Source organism: Bos taurus, chromosome 3 (genome assembly GCF_002263795.3).
Source record: "Bos taurus isolate L1 Dominette 01449 registration number 42190680 breed Hereford chromosome 3, ARS-UCD2.0, whole genome shotgun sequence".
In the NCBI taxonomy this organism is placed as follows: domain Eukaryota; kingdom Metazoa; phylum Chordata; class Mammalia; order Artiodactyla; family Bovidae; genus Bos; species Bos taurus.
The window spans coordinates 19,094,985-19,117,113 of record NC_037330.1 but is presented as its reverse complement, the minus strand read 5'-3'; the positions used below and the strand labels follow the sequence as shown (position 1 = coordinate 19,117,113).

Genomic DNA, 22,129 nt, shown 5'->3' with positions numbered 1-22,129 from the left:
CCTATATTATTGATTCACTGAACACTTAACAACAATAGAAAAATGCATAATTATTTTGTTATGCATTAAGGACCTTTATTTATAGGGTTATATTATTTGCCAGCAAACACATACACACTCAACATGCCAAATTTATTTGGAAGCTAGGTATTTAAGACATTTTAATGAAAGTGATTCTTAGTTTACTGACATAGCCTACTTGAAAATTCCTTATTCCTTTTGGACAGGTTTGCTGAGTTGTGAGTGAGCTAAAGTCCCCTTGTTCTTAGCAGGTTATAGGTAGAAATATTAAAACTAACTTGTTATTAATATCTCAGGGCTTGCAAACAAGACATTAGGAATCTTTGTATGTGGAAGCTGAGACATTCATTTATCTAGAAAGGCAGGGAGAAATGACAAAGATCTCCTAAATATGATGGTTCAGTTTGTGGCACAGAGAAGAGACCTTGCTTTGATATAGAGTTATATAATTTGCTGGGCATGCAATAGTTTTTTGTTGAAAATACTCATTTAATAGAATAATGGTCTTATGTGGTATTTAGTAATTCTGTGTCCTTATAGAAGAACTAATTGACCTAGTTGAATTTTTTAAAACTTTGGTAGAGAGCTTTCCCTGAAGAAAAACCGTTTCCTCCATAGAAGGTAGTTAAACTTCATCTATTTTTAACTTCTCTAATGTGGAATGGCCTCTAAACACAGCCCTTGGGAAATGAAAAAGAGTACAGGTTTTTTTTAATAAAATGAAGTAAAATCAGCAGTGTAATTTATTATCCCCATGAGAATGTTAAGAAATTGACTCTCTTAGATGATTACCTACCTACCTGCCTGTTTTCCTTTCCTTCCTTTTCCCTTTCTCTCTCTTTTTTTCACTTGTAGTTGTTTTGAAGTTAAACTTTGTGAGATGAGAAGAGGTACTCAGATTAATACTTGATTACCCCTTTTTTCCCAAAGTGGCTTTAAATGTTAATGATTCTCTTACTGACCTTCTCCTATGCCAAATAGATATTTTTCTTTGTATTTTAATTGTGTGTTTGATACATTCCTAATTGTCCGTACTCTTGCTCTATTCTCTGGCTTATTAACACAAGCCAGCAAAGTTGGATTTACTGAACTTTTATTTCTCTTTTATGAATGACTTCATTTGTCTAATTTAATGTTTTTAGCAAGCTGTTTCTTTGTACATTCTATTATTCCTCCGTTCTACTTCATATATAAATGTTTGTTGTGCCTTAAAATACCGTGTGTCATGGATGGCATACTACTTCAGCATTGCCTGCTACTGATGATTTATATTTAAATCTTGATATGTTCTTGACTATATATTCTTGATTTTAGGGCCTCATGCCAGATTCTATCTTTGTTTTCTATAGTGTGCTCAATACGAGTCATTGGCGAAAGTGACATCATGCAGGAATTTCTATCAGAATCAGATGAGGTAGGTGAATACCCACTACAGTGACTATTTCCCTCTTGGCTCCTTGTGGGGAAAATTGAAGTTATTGATTCTGGATTGAATTGCCATAAATTCTCCAAATGACTAGTTCTTCAACTTCCTTTTTTTACGTGTTCTGCTTATCCTTCATGTCCTAGTGCTATGTCCACCTTCTCTTTGACTCCTTCCTGATGCTCAAGTCATTAATTTTCTATTCCACCAAGAACTTCTGCAGTCAGTACCACTTAATTATCACCTTGTTGCTATCTCATTCTCTAATTTTTTATACATATAGTCAGGTTATCACTTTATAATTTTACTTTACTAGAGTATGAGCTACATGTATGTAAGAGCTAAATCTTAATTATTTTCTTTTCAGCTTTTTGACATATAATTGTCAGATAGGAATTGTATCTATTTAGGTGTATGATTTAATGTTTTGATATCTGTATAAATTGTGAAATGATCACCATGGTCAAGTTAACATATTTATCACCTCATTACTGTTTCCTCCCTTCTTTCTTGTTCTTTTCTTCCTTCCATCCTTCCATCTTCCCTTCCTTCCTTTCTTCACTTCTGATCTGCCCTTTAGCAAATTTCAGATATACGAAATAGTATTGTTAACTATGATCACCATGCTGTACATGAGATCTTCAGAACAAGAGCTAAATCTTGATCATCTTTATATTCCCAGTGCCGTAGCACAATGTTAAACATATTGTAGGTGCTTAATAAATACTAATTGAATAGACAAATGACTGTGTAATGCTATTGTACTAGTATGTTATTCATTGATTATTTTATATGTATATATTTTATTTTCCCAACTGGATTAAAAGTTCTTACAGACAAGGGCTTATAACAAAGTAATGCTTAGGATGATTTTAGGCAATTTTACTTTTTTAAAAGTGGTATTTAGGAACTATTTGTTCCTAAATAGTTGTTTCTCTATAGTAAAAATTACAAGGTCACAGTTTATTAGAGGAATGTGTAAATTTATCAAAAGCAGTAAGAGAAAAGGACTTCTTTTGAATTAAGGAGGATAAGAATTGTTTACTCTTTGCTTGAAGAAAATTGTACATGTTCCAGACTAATGCAGATTCCTGAGTTTCATCAATTTTTCCTTTCAAAGGTGTGGTGGTTATTTCAGAGTCTGGAAAGGAACTTGGAATTCCACTTGAGCCAGTCTGATATTGTTGTTCAGTTGCTAAGTTGTGTCCAACTCTTTGAGACCCCATGGATGGTAGCCCACCAGGCTCCACTGTCCATGGGATTTCCCAGGCAAGAATACTGGAGTGGGTTGCCATTTCCTCCTCCAGGGAATCTTCCCAACCCAGCGTCAGACCTGTGTCTCCTGCATTGGCAGGTGGATTCTTTACCATTGACCGGTTACCAGGGAAGCCCATGCCTGACCATTTAAAACCAGAGAAAATTTGTTGAAACTACTGCTTTCAGTTGTTTTCTTTTCTCATTTGTGAGTTCTGAATGTTTGAAAGTAAGCCAAAAATCTCATCTGTGTTTGACCTAAACTGCTTCACACAAGTTTTCTGTTTTGGATATGAACACATTGAGTTTAACGTATTTCTTTCCTTCCTGTTCCTCTTAAAGGTTAACTTTTGCTGCAGCCGAAAGTCAGCTTTATGACTGACTTATAAAATGTAAATGTATTGATTTATAAGATGTCTTTTTTCCCCTTTTCATTGAAACTCGTTTTCTTTCTGTCACAAGTTTAGGTTGTTGTTTAGCTAGCATGTTGCAAGGAGAGTGAAGATATACTGGGTCATAATTTTTTTTTAATTAATTCTTTTTCTGTCTTTTCCCCAGAATTACAATGGTGTGTCCGATGTAGAGCTGAGAGTAGCATTACCAGATGGAACGACAGTTACAGTCAGGGTTAAAAAGAATAGTACTACAGACCAAGTATATCAGGTAAATTAAACTTGAATAAGTAGACTTACATTGGTTGGTTTAAAATGGAGAAAGATAGATTAAATGAGTTAATACATATAAAGTGCGTGGAGTATCTGGCATGTAATAAATTTATTAAATATTAGCTGCTACTGTTGATGTTAACTATTATTAATTTGAATGTACTTTGTCTTTCTTAAAAGAAAGGCAATAAATGTCTTAGGTTGTATTGGTTGTGATTAGTACCCCCTCTTTTTAATTGTAAAAACTTTATAATGTACATGAAAATAGACTAGTACCATGAAGTTCCATGTTCTCATCACTCATATCTAATAATCCTCAAGATTTTGCCACATTTGTGTTGCATATACAGTTTTCCTTTTCCTTTGTTTAAATATTTTAAGACAAATTCCATGTTATTGGACCTGTATGCATTTCTGTATGCATCTCTAAAAAATACGGACATTCTTCTTATATAATCACAAAACCATTATCAAACCTAAAAAATTAACTACTTGCATGGTATTAACTAATAACAAATCCATAGTCAAGTTTCCCAGTTGTCTAAAAATGATTCTTTACAGTTGGTTTGTTAAAATGTGGATCTAAACAAGGTCCTCATGTGATACTTGGTTTTTATGTTTGTTTTAATATAGGGCCAGCTCCCTTTCCTCCCCTTCCCCAACTTTTCCCCCCAGATTATTTGCTTTATTGCAGAAATTGGGTCTGTGTCCTGTGGAATGTTCCACATTCTGAATGTACCCATTTGTTTCTTTTGTCTGTTTATGTCATTTAATATGTCTTTCTGTTTCCTTATATTTTCTATAAATGAATTTTTCTCTAGAGGCTCGATTAGGTTCTGCTTTTCTGTTAAGAGTACGTCATAATCTGTGCTATATACTTCATATTACTTCTCAAAAAGAGGAACACAATATTTGGTTATCCACTTTTAGTGATTAATTAGTAGCTTTAGGTGGTAATAACTTGATATCTCCATTGTTTACTCCACTGATTTTTTTTATTCATTGAGTTTTTCACTGATGATTGCTGTTGTAACCAGTGATTTTATTAAGGGTTGCAAAATGCTGATTTTCCAATTCTCTCATGTCTTCACGTTTATTAACTAGAATTCTTCTATAAGAATGTTCCCTTATCAACTAAGGCTATTTGGTATCCTGAAATACAGTTTGTAGGGAAGAGGGGATAAATATGTAATTCTTCCCTTTTATTGCCAATTTGTGGTATAAAGAAATGGTGCCCTTATTGATTCCAGTGATATCCAGTGAGATTTTTTTTTTTTAGTATCATGTGGGTTTTTAGATACTCAGCATGATTTAATCAAAAGCAGTATTCTTTTTGGTGCTCACATTGTTCTGTCTTTGGTCATTGGAAGCTCCTTCATGTCTGCTTCTGTGGGTTTTTTTGGTGCAACTCATTTGTTTATGATAGCATCCTTGCTTACAACAAGATGCTCTGGGCTCATCTTTGTATATTTCCTATACTAGATATAGAATCAGCCATTTCCCCAAGGAGTCCTGTTTCCTTTCAGTGAGGAATGGTATTTAAAGATCATGATCCAGGTGCTGGGTATAATTGTTTCTTTTAGGCCTTTTCTTTGGTCGTTAATCTTGATTTGATAAAGGTTTTCAGAGAGACTAGCAGGTTAGTCTGGATATTAGTGCTTATTTCTACTTTGTAGCAAATAAATTATCCCCCAGACATTTACTTTATACCATGGCAAAGGGTGTGTACATGATCTGAGGTATTTCAGAAGTTATAAAATGGTAGATTGATTACAAGGAAAACATTAATTTTATATAGCTTAATGATGTTTTGTTTTCAGTATTTCTCTACAAAGGTGTAATTTTTTTTTTCAGTTCTCTCCTTACCTGATTACTGAGACTTCTAGCTATAAGCCATTTTCCAGACCCTGAAAAGATATCAGTTCCTGTCTGGTGCAGTATAGAATTGTAGCTTAGATCACTCAGAGTCTCCAGTTTCTACCTCACTTCAGGGATGACCCTAGGTCTGCTTCGTGAGCAGATCTGGGAAGAAGGATATACTTATGTTTGGTTTACTGAGACACTAATACTCAACAGCTTTTTCTTGTTTAATTAACACCTTATTTATACATTTTGGGATTGACCTTGAAAAGGAACTTTGATACTACTAGTTATGTTTTTTGCTTTGTGTTTTGTTGTTGTTTGTATGTAATTTCGGTTTTCTTTTATTTGCATATAGATCTTTCAGTTTCTTTTTATTTGTCACGTTAGGACCTTAGTTTCTAAAGAGGACTGATACTTGTTCAAAGTGACATGTTGTTCCAACAATTTGCTTTTTTCATGTGGACAAGAATGACAATAATTCTTAGGAAATGGAGGTCCCAAGCATGAGACATGGATTATCTGAAAAGTAAACAAGAATAATTTGTGAAGTATGAAAAAAAATTGATAACCAGTGTTTTAAGCTCAAGAACCAAGGATATAGATCTTGTATGGTAACGGCCTGTATTAAAATGTAGGCTGAATGTGTAAGACTAGATATTTATAAGAATATATTTTCCTCTTAAAATCTGTCCTTGTGAAGCACATGCCTTGCTGCTGCCGCTGCTAAGCCACTTCAGTTAAGTGCTGTTAAAAAAGAGCCTTATGAGATGAAGTTATATTTCAGAGAGCAAAGCTGATATTTAAGGAGAGACTATTAATAGCTTCAAAATTTGTATTTAGAGGTCATAGCTATTTGGGTCAAATACTATAGGTATTTTTACCCTTTTGTTTGATGCATGTATGTATACATACATACAAAGAAGAGTAGCTATGGACCATGGATTTAGTTTATATGAAACCAAGGTAATGAGGCCCTTCTCTTCTCCCTGATTCTCATGCATACATCTATCTTTTCCCAGCCCCGTGAAACTGTGCTTAGTTTCCCTGAAACTAATCTATTTCGTTTACACTTTAGGCAATTGCAGCAAAGGTTGGCATGGACAGTACGACAGTGAATTACTTTGCCTTATTTGAAGTGATCAATCATTCCTTTGGTAAGTGCCAGTGACTAATATTAAGTTTGGGAATATTTTATTCTAATACTAATGTACCAAATATCCCAGAAGCTGTCAGATTGAAACTGTTGGCCTAGAGAAGAAGATATTGAAGACACAGGGCAGTCCCACTAATTGGACCTGTTTCTAACAAGCAGACAGGACAAATCCCATTAAGCCCAAGTCTAGGTATCTGATAGCCTTTTTCCTCTTCTGTCAGTGTTGATTCCTTGCACCCAGCACTGAAGCAGATATTTTCATGAGATTTTTAAAAATCAGAGATTTAAAATTAATATATTCTAGTGAAACCACCTTAAAAAGAGGAGATTTTATTTAACTACAACTTGTTTTAGTGTTCTTTATGCTTTTTGTAGATTTTTAAGAATAGCTTTTTCTTTTCAGGAGTTAGAAAGAGATACACTGATTAAAAGGCTTTGCTTTAATGCATGTATTTAAGTTTCTGTGTAAACAGGTCCTCTAGGAGGTTTTATTGCATGGTGACAGAGATTTTCTCTTACATATTATTTTATAAAAGATAGGGACAGTTTCATTGAGACCACAAAGGGGAGGAAGTCGGAAGGCTGTCTTCAAATGACAGATTTCCAATGGTTTATGGGTTTTTCCACATCATACATATATAGGGGTAAGGCCAGAAACAACAGATAATATCAATAGATCAGAATTTCCCCATTCTGGAAAGGGAGAGAGTTTGGGAGATTTGAATCGCCCTGTCATCCCAGGTCAAGGTAGAACAACTTTGATTCCCCCTAACGCAGCTATTTTGCAATTATTTATTGTCTTCCCAACTCTCTGTAGTCTAATAGGCAGACATAAATGTTGCAAAGAATTGTTAAGGAACAAGGACACTTGGATTCTAATCTTATCCTTCTTTTCTAAGCTTTTCAGTTCAGTTCAGTCACTCAGTCATGTCCGACTCTTTGCAACCCCATGAACTGCAGCACGCCAGGTCTTCCTGTCCATCACCAACTCCCGGAGTTTACTCAAACTCATGCCCATTGAGTCCGTGATACCATCCAACCATCTCATCCTCTGTCATCTCCTTCACCTCCTGCCTTTAATCTTTCACAGCATCAGGGTCTTTTCCAATGAGTCAGTTCTTTGCATTAGGTGGCCAAAGTATTGGAGTTTCAGCTTCAGCATCAGTCCTTCCAATGAATATTCAGGACTGATTTCCTTTAGGATGGACTGGTTGAATCTCCTTGCAGTCCAAGGGACTCTCAAGAGTCTTCTCCAACACCACAGTTGAAAAGCATCAGTTCTTTGGTGCTCAACTTTCTTTATGGTCCAACTCTCACATCCATCCATGACTACTGGAAAAACCATAGCTTTGACTAGATGGACCTTTGTTGGCAAAGTAACATTCCTGCTTTTTAATAAGCTGTCTAGGTTGGTCATAGCTTTTCTTCCAGGGATACGCGTCTTTTTATTTCATGGCTGCAGTCACCATCTGCAGTGATTTTGGAGCCCAACAAAATAAAGTTTGTCACTGTTTCCATTGTTTCCCCATCTATTTGCCATGAAGTGATGGGACCAGATGCCATGATCTTAGTTTTCTGAATGTTGAGTTTTAAACCAACTTTTTCACTCTCCACTTTCATCAAGAGGCTCTTTAGATCTTCTTTGCTTTCTGCCATAAGGGTGGTGTCATCTGCATATCTGAGGTTATTGATATTTTTCCTGGCGAAATCTTGATTCCAGCTTGTGTTTCATCCAGTCCAGCATTTCTCATGATGTACTCTGCATTTAAGTTAAATAAGCAGGGTGACAATAGACAGCCTTGACATACTTCTTTCCCGATTTGGAACCAGTCTATTGTTCCATGTCCAGTTCTAACTGTTGCTTTTTGACCTGCATATAGATTTCTCAGGAGGCAGGTTAGGTGGTCTGGAATTCCCATCTCTTTCAGAATTTTCCACATTTTGTTGTGATCCACATAGTCAAAGGCTTTGGCATAGTCAATAAAGCAAAAGTAGATGTTTTCCTGGAACTCTCTCACTTTTTTGATGATCCAGTGGCTGCTGGCAATTTGATCTCTGGTTCCTCTGCCTTTTCTAAATCCAGCTTGAACATCTGGAAGTTCACGGTTCATGTAGTGTTGAAGGTGATGGCACCCCACTCCAGTACTCTTGCCTGGAAAATCCCATGGACGGAGGAGCCTGGTAGGCTGCAGTCCATGGGGTCGCTAAGAGTCAAACACGACTGAGCGACTTCACTTTCACTTTTCACATTCATGCATTGGAGGAGGAAATGGCAACCCACTCCAGTATTCTTGCCTGGAGAATCCCATGGACGGAGGAGCCTGGTGGGCTACAGTCCACAGGTCACAAAGTGTGGGACACGACCGAGCAACTTCACTTCCTTCAAAGATAGTAAACATCAAGAGAAAGAACTCAGCCTTTTTCAAGAGAAACAGTATAGAAATTAAAAGTGGTAGTGTTTTATCTTGCTTGACATTGTTAGGAAGAGGAAATAATGCTACCCAGAAGACACTTTTCACTTTGATGAATGTCTTATATTTGTGGAGGGATAGGGAGAGCCTTTCAGCTCTTAAGAATAAAAGCACCATAAGTAAATAAAATACACTATAGCTGGATAAAAGGGGAGACTTGCTTTAAAGAGGTTCAGTGGTCATTGCCATAACTTGCCCAATAATGGATCAGATATTTTAACTGACGTTGGAGTAGGTGCTGTCCGCAGAGTCAGCATGTTAACTGAAGGGCGTGTCATTCAGGTGATAGATTTCAGTTAGCTTGAGGTTCAACTGGCCGGTCATATTAGAAGGCATAGATTTGGCTAGACAAATAGATATTTTGTGGTCCCAAGGCAGAGCTCCTTGATGGTCTAAGCTGATGTCCTGGTTAATGATCAACTCCATTCTTGTCTGCTTTACACAGTTCATACTAAGGAAATGCCTTTTATGTCTTCTCACTCTGGCTTGCTTTGTTTTGTCTTCTCTCTAGTGCGTAAGCTGGCACCTAATGAATTTCCCCATAAACTCTACGTCCAGAATTACACATCAGCTGTGCCAGGTACCTGCTTGACCATTCGAAAGTGGCTTTTTACGACAGAAGAAGAAATTCTCTTAAATGACAATGACCTTGCTGTTACGTACTTCTTTCATCAGGTAGGTAAATTGATCTCCCTGGAGAAGCCTTTTTTCTCTTTCTGTTTGTATATAATGGTCATTTGCCAATCCTGTGTGAATCCTTGAGTAAGTTGTTTTGCCTCCTGGATTTTAGTTAAATTTATAAAATGTTCTTTTTTGTGAAATTCGTAAAATTCCACAAAAGATAAGTTTAAGAAATGGATATCCTTGAATTCAAAATGTATTTATTATTATTTTTTAAAGCAATAGCAAATGAAGATTACGGGGCTGTGTACTTTTTCAAAAAGATCTTTATCAGACAGTATGGAGATTCCTTTAAAAACTAGAAATAAAACTACCATATGACCCAACAATCCCACTACCCCGAGAAAAACCATAATTGAAAAAGGCATGTGTACCCCAATGTTCATTGCAGTGCTGTTTGCAATAGCTAGGACATGGAAGCAGCCTATCCCGCGACAGATGAATGGATAAAGAAGCTGTGCTACATATATACAACGGAATATTACTAAGCCATGGAAGGGAATGTATTTGAGCCAGTGCTAATGAGGTAGATGACTCTAGAGCCTATTATACAGAGTGAAGTAAGTCAGAAAGAAAAGTATCATATATTAATGTGTATATATGCAGCAGCATATGGAATCTAGAAAGATGGTACTGAGGAACCTAATTGCAGGGCAGCAGTGGAGATGCAGACATAGAGAACAGACTTATGGGCATGGGAGGCAGAAGGGTGGGATGACTGAAGAGAGTGGCATGGAAACATATACACTACCATATGTAAAATAGATAGCCAGTGGGAATTTGCTGTATGACTCAAGAACTCAGACTGGGGCTCTATGACAACCTAGAGGGGTGGATTTGGGTGGGAGATGGGAGGGAGGTTCAAGCGGGAGGAGACATACGGATTACCTATGGTTGATTCATGCTGATGTATGGCAGAGACCAACACAATAAAGCAATTATCCTTCAATTAAAAATAATAAATTAAAAATTTTTTTCATCAAAACTATACATCCATAGAGCTTAAAGCATCAAATAGTTCTACACAGGTTATTATGAAAAATATTAGTTATTCCCACTTCTTTCCTCTCATAGGCAACCACTTTCACCTCTTTTTACCTTTGTTTTTCTGTTGTTACTTATTCCATCTTTTTAAAAAAATTTATTGAAGTATAGTTGATTTACAATGTTGTGTTAGTTTCTGGTGTACAGCAGAGTGATTCAGCTATGCATATATATATTCTTTTTCATAGTCTTTTCTCTTATGGTTTATTGCAAGATATTGAATACAGTTCCCTGTGCTAAATGGTAGGTCCTTGTTAACTACCTATTTTGTGTATAGTAGTATGTATCTGTTAATCTTAAGCTAACTTATCCCCTGCACTTTCCCCTTTGGTGAGCATGTGGGAGCTTAGTTCCCCGACCAGGGATCAAACACATGCCCCCTATATTGGGAGCATGGAGTCTTAACCACTGGACTACCAGGAAAGTCCCCTGTTTCTGTTTTTTAAAGAAGTCCATTTGTATCATATTTTAGATTCCACATATAAATGATATCATATGATACTTGTTTTTCTCCAGCCATGTTACTACAAGTGGCATTATTTCATTATATTTTATGGCTGAATAATACTCTATCACACTCACACACACACACACACACACACACATGTTCTTAATCCATTCATCTATCCATGGACATCTAGGTTGCTTCCATGACTTGGCTGTTATAAATAGTAATGCAGTGAATATTGGGGTTCTTGTATCTTTTTGAATTAGTTTTCTCCATATATATGCCCAGGAGTGGAATTTTTGGATTGTATGGTAACTTGGCTCTACTTTCTGTTTTATAAGGACCTCCATACTGGTTTCCACAGTTCAGTTCAGTTCATTTGCTCAGCCGTGTCCGACTCTTTGTGACCCCATGAATTGCAGCATGCCAAGCCTCCCTGTCCATCAGCAACTCCCGGAGTTCACTCAATCTCATGCCCATTGAGTTGGTAGTGTCATCCAACCGTTTCATCCTCTGTTGTCCCCTTCTCCTCCTGCCGTCAATCTCTCCCAGCATCAGAGTCTTTTCCAATGAGTCTGTTCTTTGCATGAGGTGGCCAAAGTATTGAGTATTATAGTTTCAGCTTCAGCATCAGTCCTTCCAATGAACACCCAGGACTGATCTCCTTTACTATGGACTGAGTGGATTTCCTTGCAGTCCAAGGGACTCTCAAGAGTCTTCTCCAACACCACAGTTCAAAAGCATCAATTCTTCAGTGCTCAGCTTTCATTATAGTCCAACTCTCACATCCATCCATGACCAATGGAAAAACCATAGCCTTGACTAGACGGACCTTTGTTGGCAAAGTAATGTCTCTGCTTTTTAATAAGCTGTCTAGGTTGGTCATAACTTTCCTTCCAAGGAGTAAGCGTCTTTTAATTTCATGGCTGCAGTCACCATCTGCAGTGATTTTGGAGCCCCCAAAAATTGGTGTAGCTACTTTCCTCAGTAGCTGCACCAATTTACATTCCTACCAACAGTGTAGGAGGGTTTGTTTTTCTCCACACCGTCTCCAGCATTTCTTATTTGTACACTTTTAAATGATGGTTATTCTGACCATTGTGAAGTGGGAGATCCAACCAGTCCATTCTGAAGGAGATCAGCCCTGGGATTTCTTTGGAAGGAATGATGCTAAAGCTGAAATTCCAGTACTTTGGCCACCTCATGGGAAGAGTTGACTCATTGGAAAAGACTCTGATGCTGGGAGGGATTGGGGACAGGAGGAGAAGGGGACGACAGAGGATGAGATGGCTGGATGGCATCACTGACTCAATGGATGTGAGTCTGAGTGAACTCCGGGAGTTGGTGATGGACAGGGAGGCCTGGCGGGCTGCGATTCATGGGGTCGCAAAGAGTCGGACAGGACTGAGTGACTGAACTGAACTGAATGATGAGCGATATTGAGCATATTTTTTAAAAAATTCATTTTATTGAAGTGTTGATTTATAATTGTGTTAATTTCTACTGTACAACAAAGTGATTCAGTTATGCATGTGTATACACATGTTCTTTTCCGTATACTTTTCCATTATGGTTTATCACAGGATATTGAATATAGATCCCATTGCTATATAATATGACTTTGTTCTCTGTTCATCCTATATATGATAGTTTGCATCTGCTAATCTCAAACTCAGAATCCTTCCTCCCCTGTGGTGACTGCAGATCTGTTCTCTGTGTCTGTGAGTGTGTTTTCTGTTTTACAGATATGTTTATTTGTGTCATATTTTAGATTCTACATACAAGTGATGTCATATGGCATTTGTCTTTTTCTGACCGACTTTGCTTAGTATCATAATCTCTAGGTCTGTTTATGTTGCTGAAAATGTCGCTATTTCATTCTTTTTTATGGCTCAGTAATATACCACTGTGTGTGTGTGTGTGTGTGTGTGTGCGTGCGTGCACGCGCGTGTATGTGTAACCCAAGTCTTCTGCCTTGCAGGCAGATTCTTTACCATCTGAGCCATCAGATCACATATGCCCCTTTAAATTAATTCCCAAGTATTCTATTTTTTTATTACAGTTATGAATGGAATATTTTTTCTTTGTGTTGTTGAAGTAGAAAAGTTATTTTCTAGAAGTCAGACTATCTGGTTCAAGTACAAGCTCTCCATTGGGTAAATACTTAACATAGCTTTGTTAACATCTGTTTTCTGATCTGTTAAAGGGTAATAGTAGTAGTTCACTTTTTTTTTTTTTTAATCAGTATCAAACTTTAAACAAAGCAGAGGTTGTGAAATTACTTTTTGAATTATAAAACTGTAAAGCAAAAGTAGGGCTGGCTTCCCTGGTGGCTCAGTGGTAAAGAATCCACCTGCCAATATAGACAGAGGTTTGATCCCTGGGTCGGGAAAATCCCCTGGAGAAGGAAATGGTAACCCCCACTCCAGTATTCTTGGCTGGGAAATCCCATGGACAGAGAAGCCTGGTGGGCTGTGTAGTCCATGGGGTTGCAAAGAGTTGGACACAACTTAGCAACTAAACAACAACAACAGACCAAAACATTTAGGTGGATAGATAGAAGAGCTTTTATTTTCGTATCAGTGTCTCATACCCCAAACTTTTTCAACTCTGTTTCTTCAGTTTTTTAAACAGCTTTATTGAAGTATAGTTGACACAATAGACTGTATATATTTAAAATTTATAATTTGGTAAGTTTTTGTTTTTGTTTTTTTTTTATACTCAACCGTTTAAAAATGTGCAGTTCAGTAGTGTTAAATTCACTTCATTATGTGATAGATCTCCAGAACTTTTTCCTCTTGCAAAACTAAAATTCTACCCATTAAACAACTCATTTTCCTCTCCCCTACTTATGGCAACTCTCATTCTACTTTCTGTGAACTTGACTACTTTAGATATCTCATGTAAGTGCAATAATATATTATTTGTCTTTTGTGACTTGCTTATTTTATTTAGCATAATGTCCTTAAGGCTTATTCATGTTATTAAAGCTGAATAATTATATGCCATTGTATGTGTATATCACATTTTGTTTATTCATCTGTGGATGGACATTTGGGTTGCTTTTACCTCTTGGCTATTATGAATAATGCTGTTATGAACAGGGTTATGTAAATGTCTCTTCAAAATTCTGCTTTTAATATCCCCAGAATCATGATCAATGGCTGGATCATATGGAAATTCTGTTTTTAATTTTTTGAGGAACTGCCATACTGTTTTCCATAGCAGCTGTACCGTTTTACATTCCCAGCAGTACACAGCAGCTCAAATGATTTTATGATTGACTAGGTAAACAATTGTGCCTTTTGGAAAATAATACTGAAATTTTTCCCTCACTTAATTTTAGTTGATATTTTTGTATCATATTTTGATGGTGGGACCGTCTCATGCATCTCATCAATTCTAAGATGCCATCAGTTGTAAGATGCACTAGTATTTTATGTACTGCTAAGAGAAAAAAGCTATCAATTAAACAACATATATCATTGATTATAAGACACATCCCAATTATAGGAATAATAAAATGTGAGAAAACTATGCATCTTAGAATTGATGAAATACTAGATAATAATGCTGGTAATGTGCCTTTTCCTTAAAAAATTGATAAAGTCAAAATCTATAGTAGGATATATTTATTTTCTGGCTAAACCTACCAGATTAAACATACATTTAAACTACTTTTTGAAAGCTTACTAGAATAATCGTAATGGATTTTAAGAGGCGTAAACCTGTGAAGAGAATAGGCAGGACACAATAGATGAGAATGGTCAACACTTTTTAGAAAACGAATGTTTGAATGAGTCAGCAGGACTTTGGTATTTGGTTATTGTGGAAGAATTGGTAAGAGGCATGTGGAAAGTTACAAACGTAAGGCAGTTAACTTAAAAGGAGAACGAAATGTATAAGAAAAGAAGCCCTGGTAACAGCACATGATTTAGTTGTGAATAATGTTTACATGCTTATAATAATGTATTGAGTACAGTATTCAATACTGATTACTGATTTAGTTTTTACTGAGATGTTGGAGGAAGAAGAGAGAGTGCAGGAGTGGTATATGAAAGCTAAAACATTACGATTTTTGGCTGCACATTATGGTATGCGGGATCCTAGTTCCCCAACCAGGGATTGAACCCATGCCCTCTGCAGTGGAAGCATGGATGCTCAACCACTGGACCACCAGGGTAGTCCCTAAAGCTTTTTTTAAAAAACTCTTTTTATTTATTTTTAAAAATAATTTATTTATTTATGGCTATGCTGGGTCTTCGTTGCTGTGCAAGCACTTTCTCTAGTTAGGTGAGCAGGAGGCTACTCTCTGGTTACAGTGCGTGACTTCTTTTTTTGGGGAGCATGGCCTCTAGGGCGCGCAGGCTTCAGTAGCTGTGGCATGTGGATTCAGTAGTTGCAGCTCCCGGGCTAGAGCACAGGCTCAGTAGTTGTGGCACACGGGCTTAGTTGCTCCAAGGCATGTGAGATCTTCTGGGATCAAGGGTTGAACCCATGTCTTCTACATTGGCAAGAGGATTCTTTACCACTGGGCCACTAGGGAAGCCCAAAACTTATTTTAACGCAGCAACTCAACATTGTCTAAAATTGACAAGTTAGGGAATTAGCATAAGCATGACATTTAGAATTATGAAAGGAATATCACAAAAAACTGCTTACAGTCCTTAACAATATCTGGAATGAGGCTGTGCGATCAAACTTGTTTTGGTTAGGTGCCTCTCAGTAATACATATTTTTAAAAACTATTATCTCTTTTATTTCATAAGTTTTTTTCAATTAAGGGAAAAAGGAATCCAGTGTCCTGATATTTATGTTTTCCACTCAGCTAGTCAGGCAATATAATCTTGATTAGAAATGAGTGAGGAGAGAACATTTTTACTGCCCCACATGAAAATAGTTCACTTAGAGTTGCGGGAGTAGATGTTCACTCTGGCCCACCTCTGCCCAGGGGAAGTGGTCATCAGTAAGTACTTAAGTGCTATTACTAGTCGGACAGTTCTAGGTATTAGAGATACTGAATTGATAAACCAATATTTGTTTGTTTTCCCTCTTTACTTCTCTCCCAACTTTTTCAGTCTAACTGATTTAAATTTGATCTAGCTGGAGCACCAAGTCTTTTGGTGATAGTGTTCAGGTTCTGCAGGACATTGGTGGCAGTTCTCATTGAGCATCGCCTCTGGGAATGTAATCTCTCTGCCTAAGTGAACCCTCACTTGTATGGCTAGGACTGGGGAGACACTGGGATACTCTTTCCAGTGGCAGTGCCAGGGAGGATATATCCTTGTGTGGTTCAGAACAGGCAAATGATGCCAATGTCAGTGATAGTAATGATTTATATATATTTTACAAAGCTGTTAACATCTTTTATCTTGTTTTGTTCTCTACCTTCAATATGGATTTTATTCTTGTTTTGCAGACTGAGAGGGTTTAAGTGACGTACTCAAATGTATATGGGTACGTGACAGCTAGAATTTGAACTTGTCTCTTGACTTCAACCCTGAATTCATTCTAATTGGCAAATGTTTTCCTGTAAAAGACTATGGGGAATGATTTCTACCTGAAGGAAATCGGCAGTTTTCTGATGAAGATTCAGGTGGTTCCCTGCCTGGTGTCTGCATAGGGTTGTCTTTGGAGTAACTCACTGAGGGTACATCCTGAATGCCCTGGACAAATGGTTCTGTTTGTTCTTTTTCTTTTTTTTCCTCCCAAAGATCAGTTTTCCCTTCCATTGGATTTTTAAAATTTTTCTTGGAGTGGAGGAGAGGTGGAGTAAGATTGGGAAGGGGATGTATGTTTCATACAGCTGAACCAGGAATAGTTTAGTATATTATATCTGGATACCTTCATTTTTATATCAGATTCTCGCTGGAAGCTTTTCTGTTTATGGTCTCATATTTATCACTTCTCTCTTCCAGTTGCTACCCCGCTGGCCTAAGGTCTTGTTTCACTTCATGCTTAAAGTACCACAGTATCATTGATCTTCCTTGTTTCATTCTCTTCTTAGCTTAAGTCATTTGGCAGTCATGTAGAGATCAATCTTTCTGAAACAACAACTTTTTATTATTTGTTTTAGCTCTCTACTGTCCTTAAGTCTAAATTCCTATGCCTGCTCTTTGGGATCATTCATGTTCTATTAATCTATGCATCCAGAATTATTTTTCATTGTCCACTAACATGTATCCTTTATTCTGATCAGGCAGGTTTGTCTCCTGAATATATTTAAATTCAAACCCATTTCTGTTTCCTGACTTTAGCCTGAAGTTTCTCCTATTCAGCCTATCCTGTGGGGTCCAACCAAGACTTCCTTGATAACTACAGTTAGCAATACGCTTTCCTGTTCTGGCTGCATGCATCACTTACAATTTATGTCACATATTTTTGCTACTTCATCGTTATCTTTAATACAGTATTGTGTACTATCTTTCAGTGTTCTGTAATTATTTCACATGTATAAATTAACCTGAATTTAAATCTCTTAACAGGACAGACCTAGAATAAGAGTTGCAGAGTTCACAGGCAATGATGATGATGGTCCAGATGGATAGGAATTATTGTGAAAATGAATCTGTATCCCTTTATTTTTATCAAGAATGTATTTGATGATAATTTTTACAGTTCTTTCTTCCTTGCCTTTGTTTTGGTGACAGGCTGTTGATGATGTGAAAAAAGGTTACATCAAAGCAGAGGAAAAATCCTACCAATTACAGAAGCTCTATGAACAAAGGAAAATGGTCATGGTAGGTTTATGTTCCATAATCTCTTTATAAAATGCCCCTTATCCCTATTTAAATTTAATTTAATTTTATATTGGAGAACAGGTGATTTAAAATGTTATGTTAGTTTCAGGTATAGAGCAAAGTGATTCAGTTGTACATATATCCATTCTTTTTCAGATTATTTTCCCATATAGGTTTTTACAGAATATTGAGTATAGTTCTCCATGCTATACAGTAGGTCTTTGTTGATTATCTATTTTATATATAGTAGTTTCTATATATTAATCCCAAACTCCTAATTTGTCCTCCCCGCCCCCACCTTTCCCCTTTGAAAATTATGTTTGTTTTCCAAGTCTGTGAGTCTCTGTTTTCTGTATATATTCATTTGTATTATTTTTTAGATTCCACATGTAAGTAGTTGTGATAAGTCCATTTGTAGCCTTTTTTTAGATTCCACATATAAATGATATCATATGGTATTTGTCTTTCTCCTTCTGACTTACTTCACTCAGTATGATAATCTCTTTTTGAATTATAGTTTTGTCTGGATATATGCCTGGGAATGGGATTGCTGGATCATATGGGAATTCTATTTTTAGTGTTATGAGGCATCTCCATACTATTTTCCATAGTGGCTGCATTGGCTTACATTCCCACCAACAGTTGTTGGAGGGTTACTTTTTCCCCACACCCTTTCCAGCATTTGTTATTTGTAGACTTTTTGATGATAGCCATTCTGACTGGTATGAGGTGATGCCTCATTATAGTTTTGATTTGCATATCTAATAATTAAAAATGTTGAGCATCTTTTCATGTGTTTTTTGAAAATTCCCCTTCTTATCTTTTAAATGTTGTTCTAGTCATTTTTGAAAGATGTTGCAACCTGGTCAGTGACTTAACTGATTTAAAAAGGAGTAGTATTGGGACTATCCAGTAGTCCAGTAGTTAAGACTCCACACTCCCAAGGCAGCGGCATGGATTCAGTCCCAGGTCAGGGAGCTGAGATTCTGAGTGCCACATGGTGCAGCCAAAGAAACAAAAAAGGAGAGGGGATATAGAGCTTGATATAAAGTCTATTGTGTTCCTCTATTTAGCACACTAAGAGCTTATTGTTTTATATATGGGTATATAACTTTATTATTAGTGATTACTAAACAATATTCTTTTTTATAATAAAAAGGCCTAAAAGATGTGCAAAACATTTAATATGATAAAAATAAAATTCTATGAGAATATTTAGGTGTTTTAACATTAGAAATTATTTTAGTTCTGGTTTAGCAGTGGTGAAGTCATTTGTTTTCACAACTCCCATCTCTGCAGTTGCTCAGACATTTATGCTCAGTAGTGCTCTTGGTTAGTGTGATATCCTAGAGCTATGCTATTTGATTCCATAGCTACTAGCCTCGTGTGGCTACTTAAATTTAATTTTAAATTTATTTAACTTAAATAAAATTTAAAATTCAATTCCTCAGATGCATTAGCACATTTCAGGTATTGAGTGAGTTGCTAGTAGCTACTGTATTGGACAGCTCAGACATGGAACATTTTCATCACCACAGAAAGTTCTGTTGGAGAGGGCTACTACTATATTCTTAGAATATTTCAAAAATAGTTTTGAATTTATATCTGCCATAAATGGAGAGATGAAACTTGTCAAAAATAAAATGTATAAAGAACATTTATAAAGACTCTACTCATCATTTTAAAACTTCTTTCCTGGCCAGTTCATATAGTTGAGAATTTTCCAATTATAGTTTTTCCTAATAGTTTTCATATAGTTTTTACACGATAGAATAGGAAATCACAGTTCACTCCAGTATTCTTGCCTGGAAAATTCCATGGTTAGAGGAACCTGGTGGGCTACAGTCCATGGAGTTGCAAAGAGTCAGATACAACTGAGCAGTTGAGCACAGTTTTTACAGAAGGCAATAATTGCATTGGTAATAATTCTAATAGGCCACTTGAGTTTCTTTTGTACTTTCTGAGCAGTTTTTAGGAGGGAATGTTTGGAATAAGAATACAAACAAGTTAGTCACTGAAGTTATTTAGCTCCTAGTCTTGTATCTAGGTGGGATATTTATTTTATCACTCATATGACAAAGAGGGAACCATCTACCAGTGTTCTGCATACCAACAGGCTGAAATAGACATTCCCCAAGTCTTTTAAATGGAATTAAGTCTTCGCAGAATTTTGGTTAAGGAAATTTTGCTGTGTGGGAGACAAGATTTTAAAACTGAGCTTCCACCTCCTCTTTAATGGTATTGTCTTCTATATATTAATGCATAATTCTGACCAAAACGTCTGCATCTTTTGGTGAAAAGGGCTGTTAACCCCTACAATAGTTCTTTGGCTTTATCAAAACCAATAGAATCAAAGTAATTTCATAAAAGCTTCTGAATGTGGAATACATACTGTTTCTTTGTACAGATAGCACTCTAAGTGCACTGTCTTCCATTTATACATTTACAAAAAATATTTGTTGAGCACCAAGTGTGTGCCAGGCACAATGCAAGGTGCTAGAGAAATAAATAGGTTTGAGTTGTTCTGTGGCAAAATAGAGCAAGTCTGAGTTTAACAAACATAGTAATCTATTTTGAAGTTATTTCTTAGACTCGTCTGTATCTTGTCATACAAGGTGAAGAACTCAAGTGCAATTCGTGCGTCGATGTTCCCTTGGGTCGTCTTGAGTATCCATGTAAAGCATGCTTAAGCGTTCATGGGGTCTGCTCTCCTGAAAGCCTGGTGCCAGTGTACAGTTTTGTACTGGCCATGTAATATCGCAACCTGACTTTAAAGACTTCCTGCTGCTGCTGCTGCTGCCAAGTCGCTTCAGTCGTGTCTGACTCTGTGCGACCCCATAGACGGCAGCCCACCAGGCTCCCCCGTCCGTGGGATTCTCCAGGCAAGAACACCGGAGTGGGTTGCCATTTCCTTCTCCAGTGCATGAAAGTGAAAAGTGAAAGTGAGGTCGCTCAGTCGTGTCAGACTCTTTGCGACCCCATGGACTGCAGCCCACCAGGCTCCTCCGTCCATGGGATTTTCCAGGCAAGAGTACTGGAGTAGGTTACCATTGCCTTCTCCTCCCCCTCCCCCCAAAAAGCTTAGATTTTATTCAAGTGTTAGTGTTCAGAGACATTAGCCTAGACAGTGGTCATGGTCAATACACTGAAACTTCCACCTCTGATGGATCCCTCAGAGCCCGTGGGTCTTGATACCATTATGTATAATAGCTTAGCATGTTGATAGGCCTAAGATTAGGCCTGATCACTACGATATTTTGCCAGATAACTGTGAGACTTTCAGCCATTCACAAACTTCTCACTCTCAGTTTCTTTTTTGTAAATTGGGGATGTTAGGATTGCTTGTTATCAAGTAGAGTCTTGACGAAACCTCACAAAGTTCTTAACAGATAAATAAGCTTTGCATAAGTTCCTTTGCTCCCCACACACAGAGGATAGCTCATACCTTTGCCGTAGTTTGTAATACCCAGTATGATCAAAATGTTTTTGTTTTTTACTTATTTACAAAGTTAGATTGAATCTCAAATTTGGATGGTTGAGAATATAATGTATACAAGACTTGTTTTTTCTTTTTTCTCTGTCTTTTTTTACTCTCTTTCAAATAGTGAATGTGTGTAACTTATGTCTTACGATTATTGAACTGACAAATAGAGGTTTCTGGGTTTGTGTTTGTCAGCGTAATTTTAATGATTTCACATAAGGTGGTATATGTGGAGGTCAGTGTTTCTCAAAGTGTAGTCCCCCAGCTCAGTTACACAGGAGTCACTTGTGAAGCCTGCTTCAAGTGCATATTTCTGGACTCTGCCTCACGTATACTAAGCCAGAATCTCTAGGGGCAAGATCTAGAAATCTTTGTAAAGATTTTTACAGAAGCACCCTAATGAGTCTGAAACTTAAGGTGCTTGAGAATTGCTGCCCTTGAAATTTGGGAGAGTTGGTTCCCATGGTTCCTCTCAGGCCTTGATTTCAATATTAGATCTGGTTTGACCCTCCGCAGGAAGTTTGGGATAACAGAGAGTTCTCCAGAATGGATTTCCATCCCCCCACTGAAAGTGTTTGCTCTGTTAAGTACTTTGTCTCTGCCTGAATAACTGTCCTATTTTGGTATTTACCTATCTTGCTGAACAGTGAATGTTTATAAAATGTCTCAGGCCATACCTGTCCTCTTCTCTTGCCTAATGTGGGGCAGTCATCTTAAGTGGTATGCAAATCAGAGAAGCTAATTTAGGATACATATTTATTAAAAATATAATATGAAAGGAGAATGGACAGGGTAATTTTTGTTTGAAATACAAACAGATACATAGTTATACCCTTAAGTAAATATGTTTGAAAATAAAGGTTAACTTCCCTTTTGGAAATTTTG

General features: G+C 36.9%; 1 protein-coding gene across 2 annotated transcripts in view; it reads left to right on the top strand.

Annotated features, from left to right (window-relative positions):
• Positions 1 to 22,129, top strand: part of SNX27 (sorting nexin 27) — a 79,526-nt gene that overhangs the window by 49,033 nt on the left and 8,364 nt on the right. For both annotated transcript variants that reach the window (XM_010803021.4, NM_001098956.2), the window contains exons 4-8: positions 1,371 to 1,435; positions 3,257 to 3,361; positions 6,302 to 6,380; positions 9,362 to 9,525; positions 17,674 to 17,763. In XM_010803021.4, the coding sequence (XP_010801323.1) occupies positions 1,371 to 1,435; positions 3,257 to 3,361; positions 6,302 to 6,380; positions 9,362 to 9,525; positions 17,674 to 17,763 (503 nt within the window). The remainder of the gene's footprint in view (positions 1 to 1,370; positions 1,436 to 3,256; positions 3,362 to 6,301; positions 6,381 to 9,361; positions 9,526 to 17,673; positions 17,764 to 22,129) is intronic.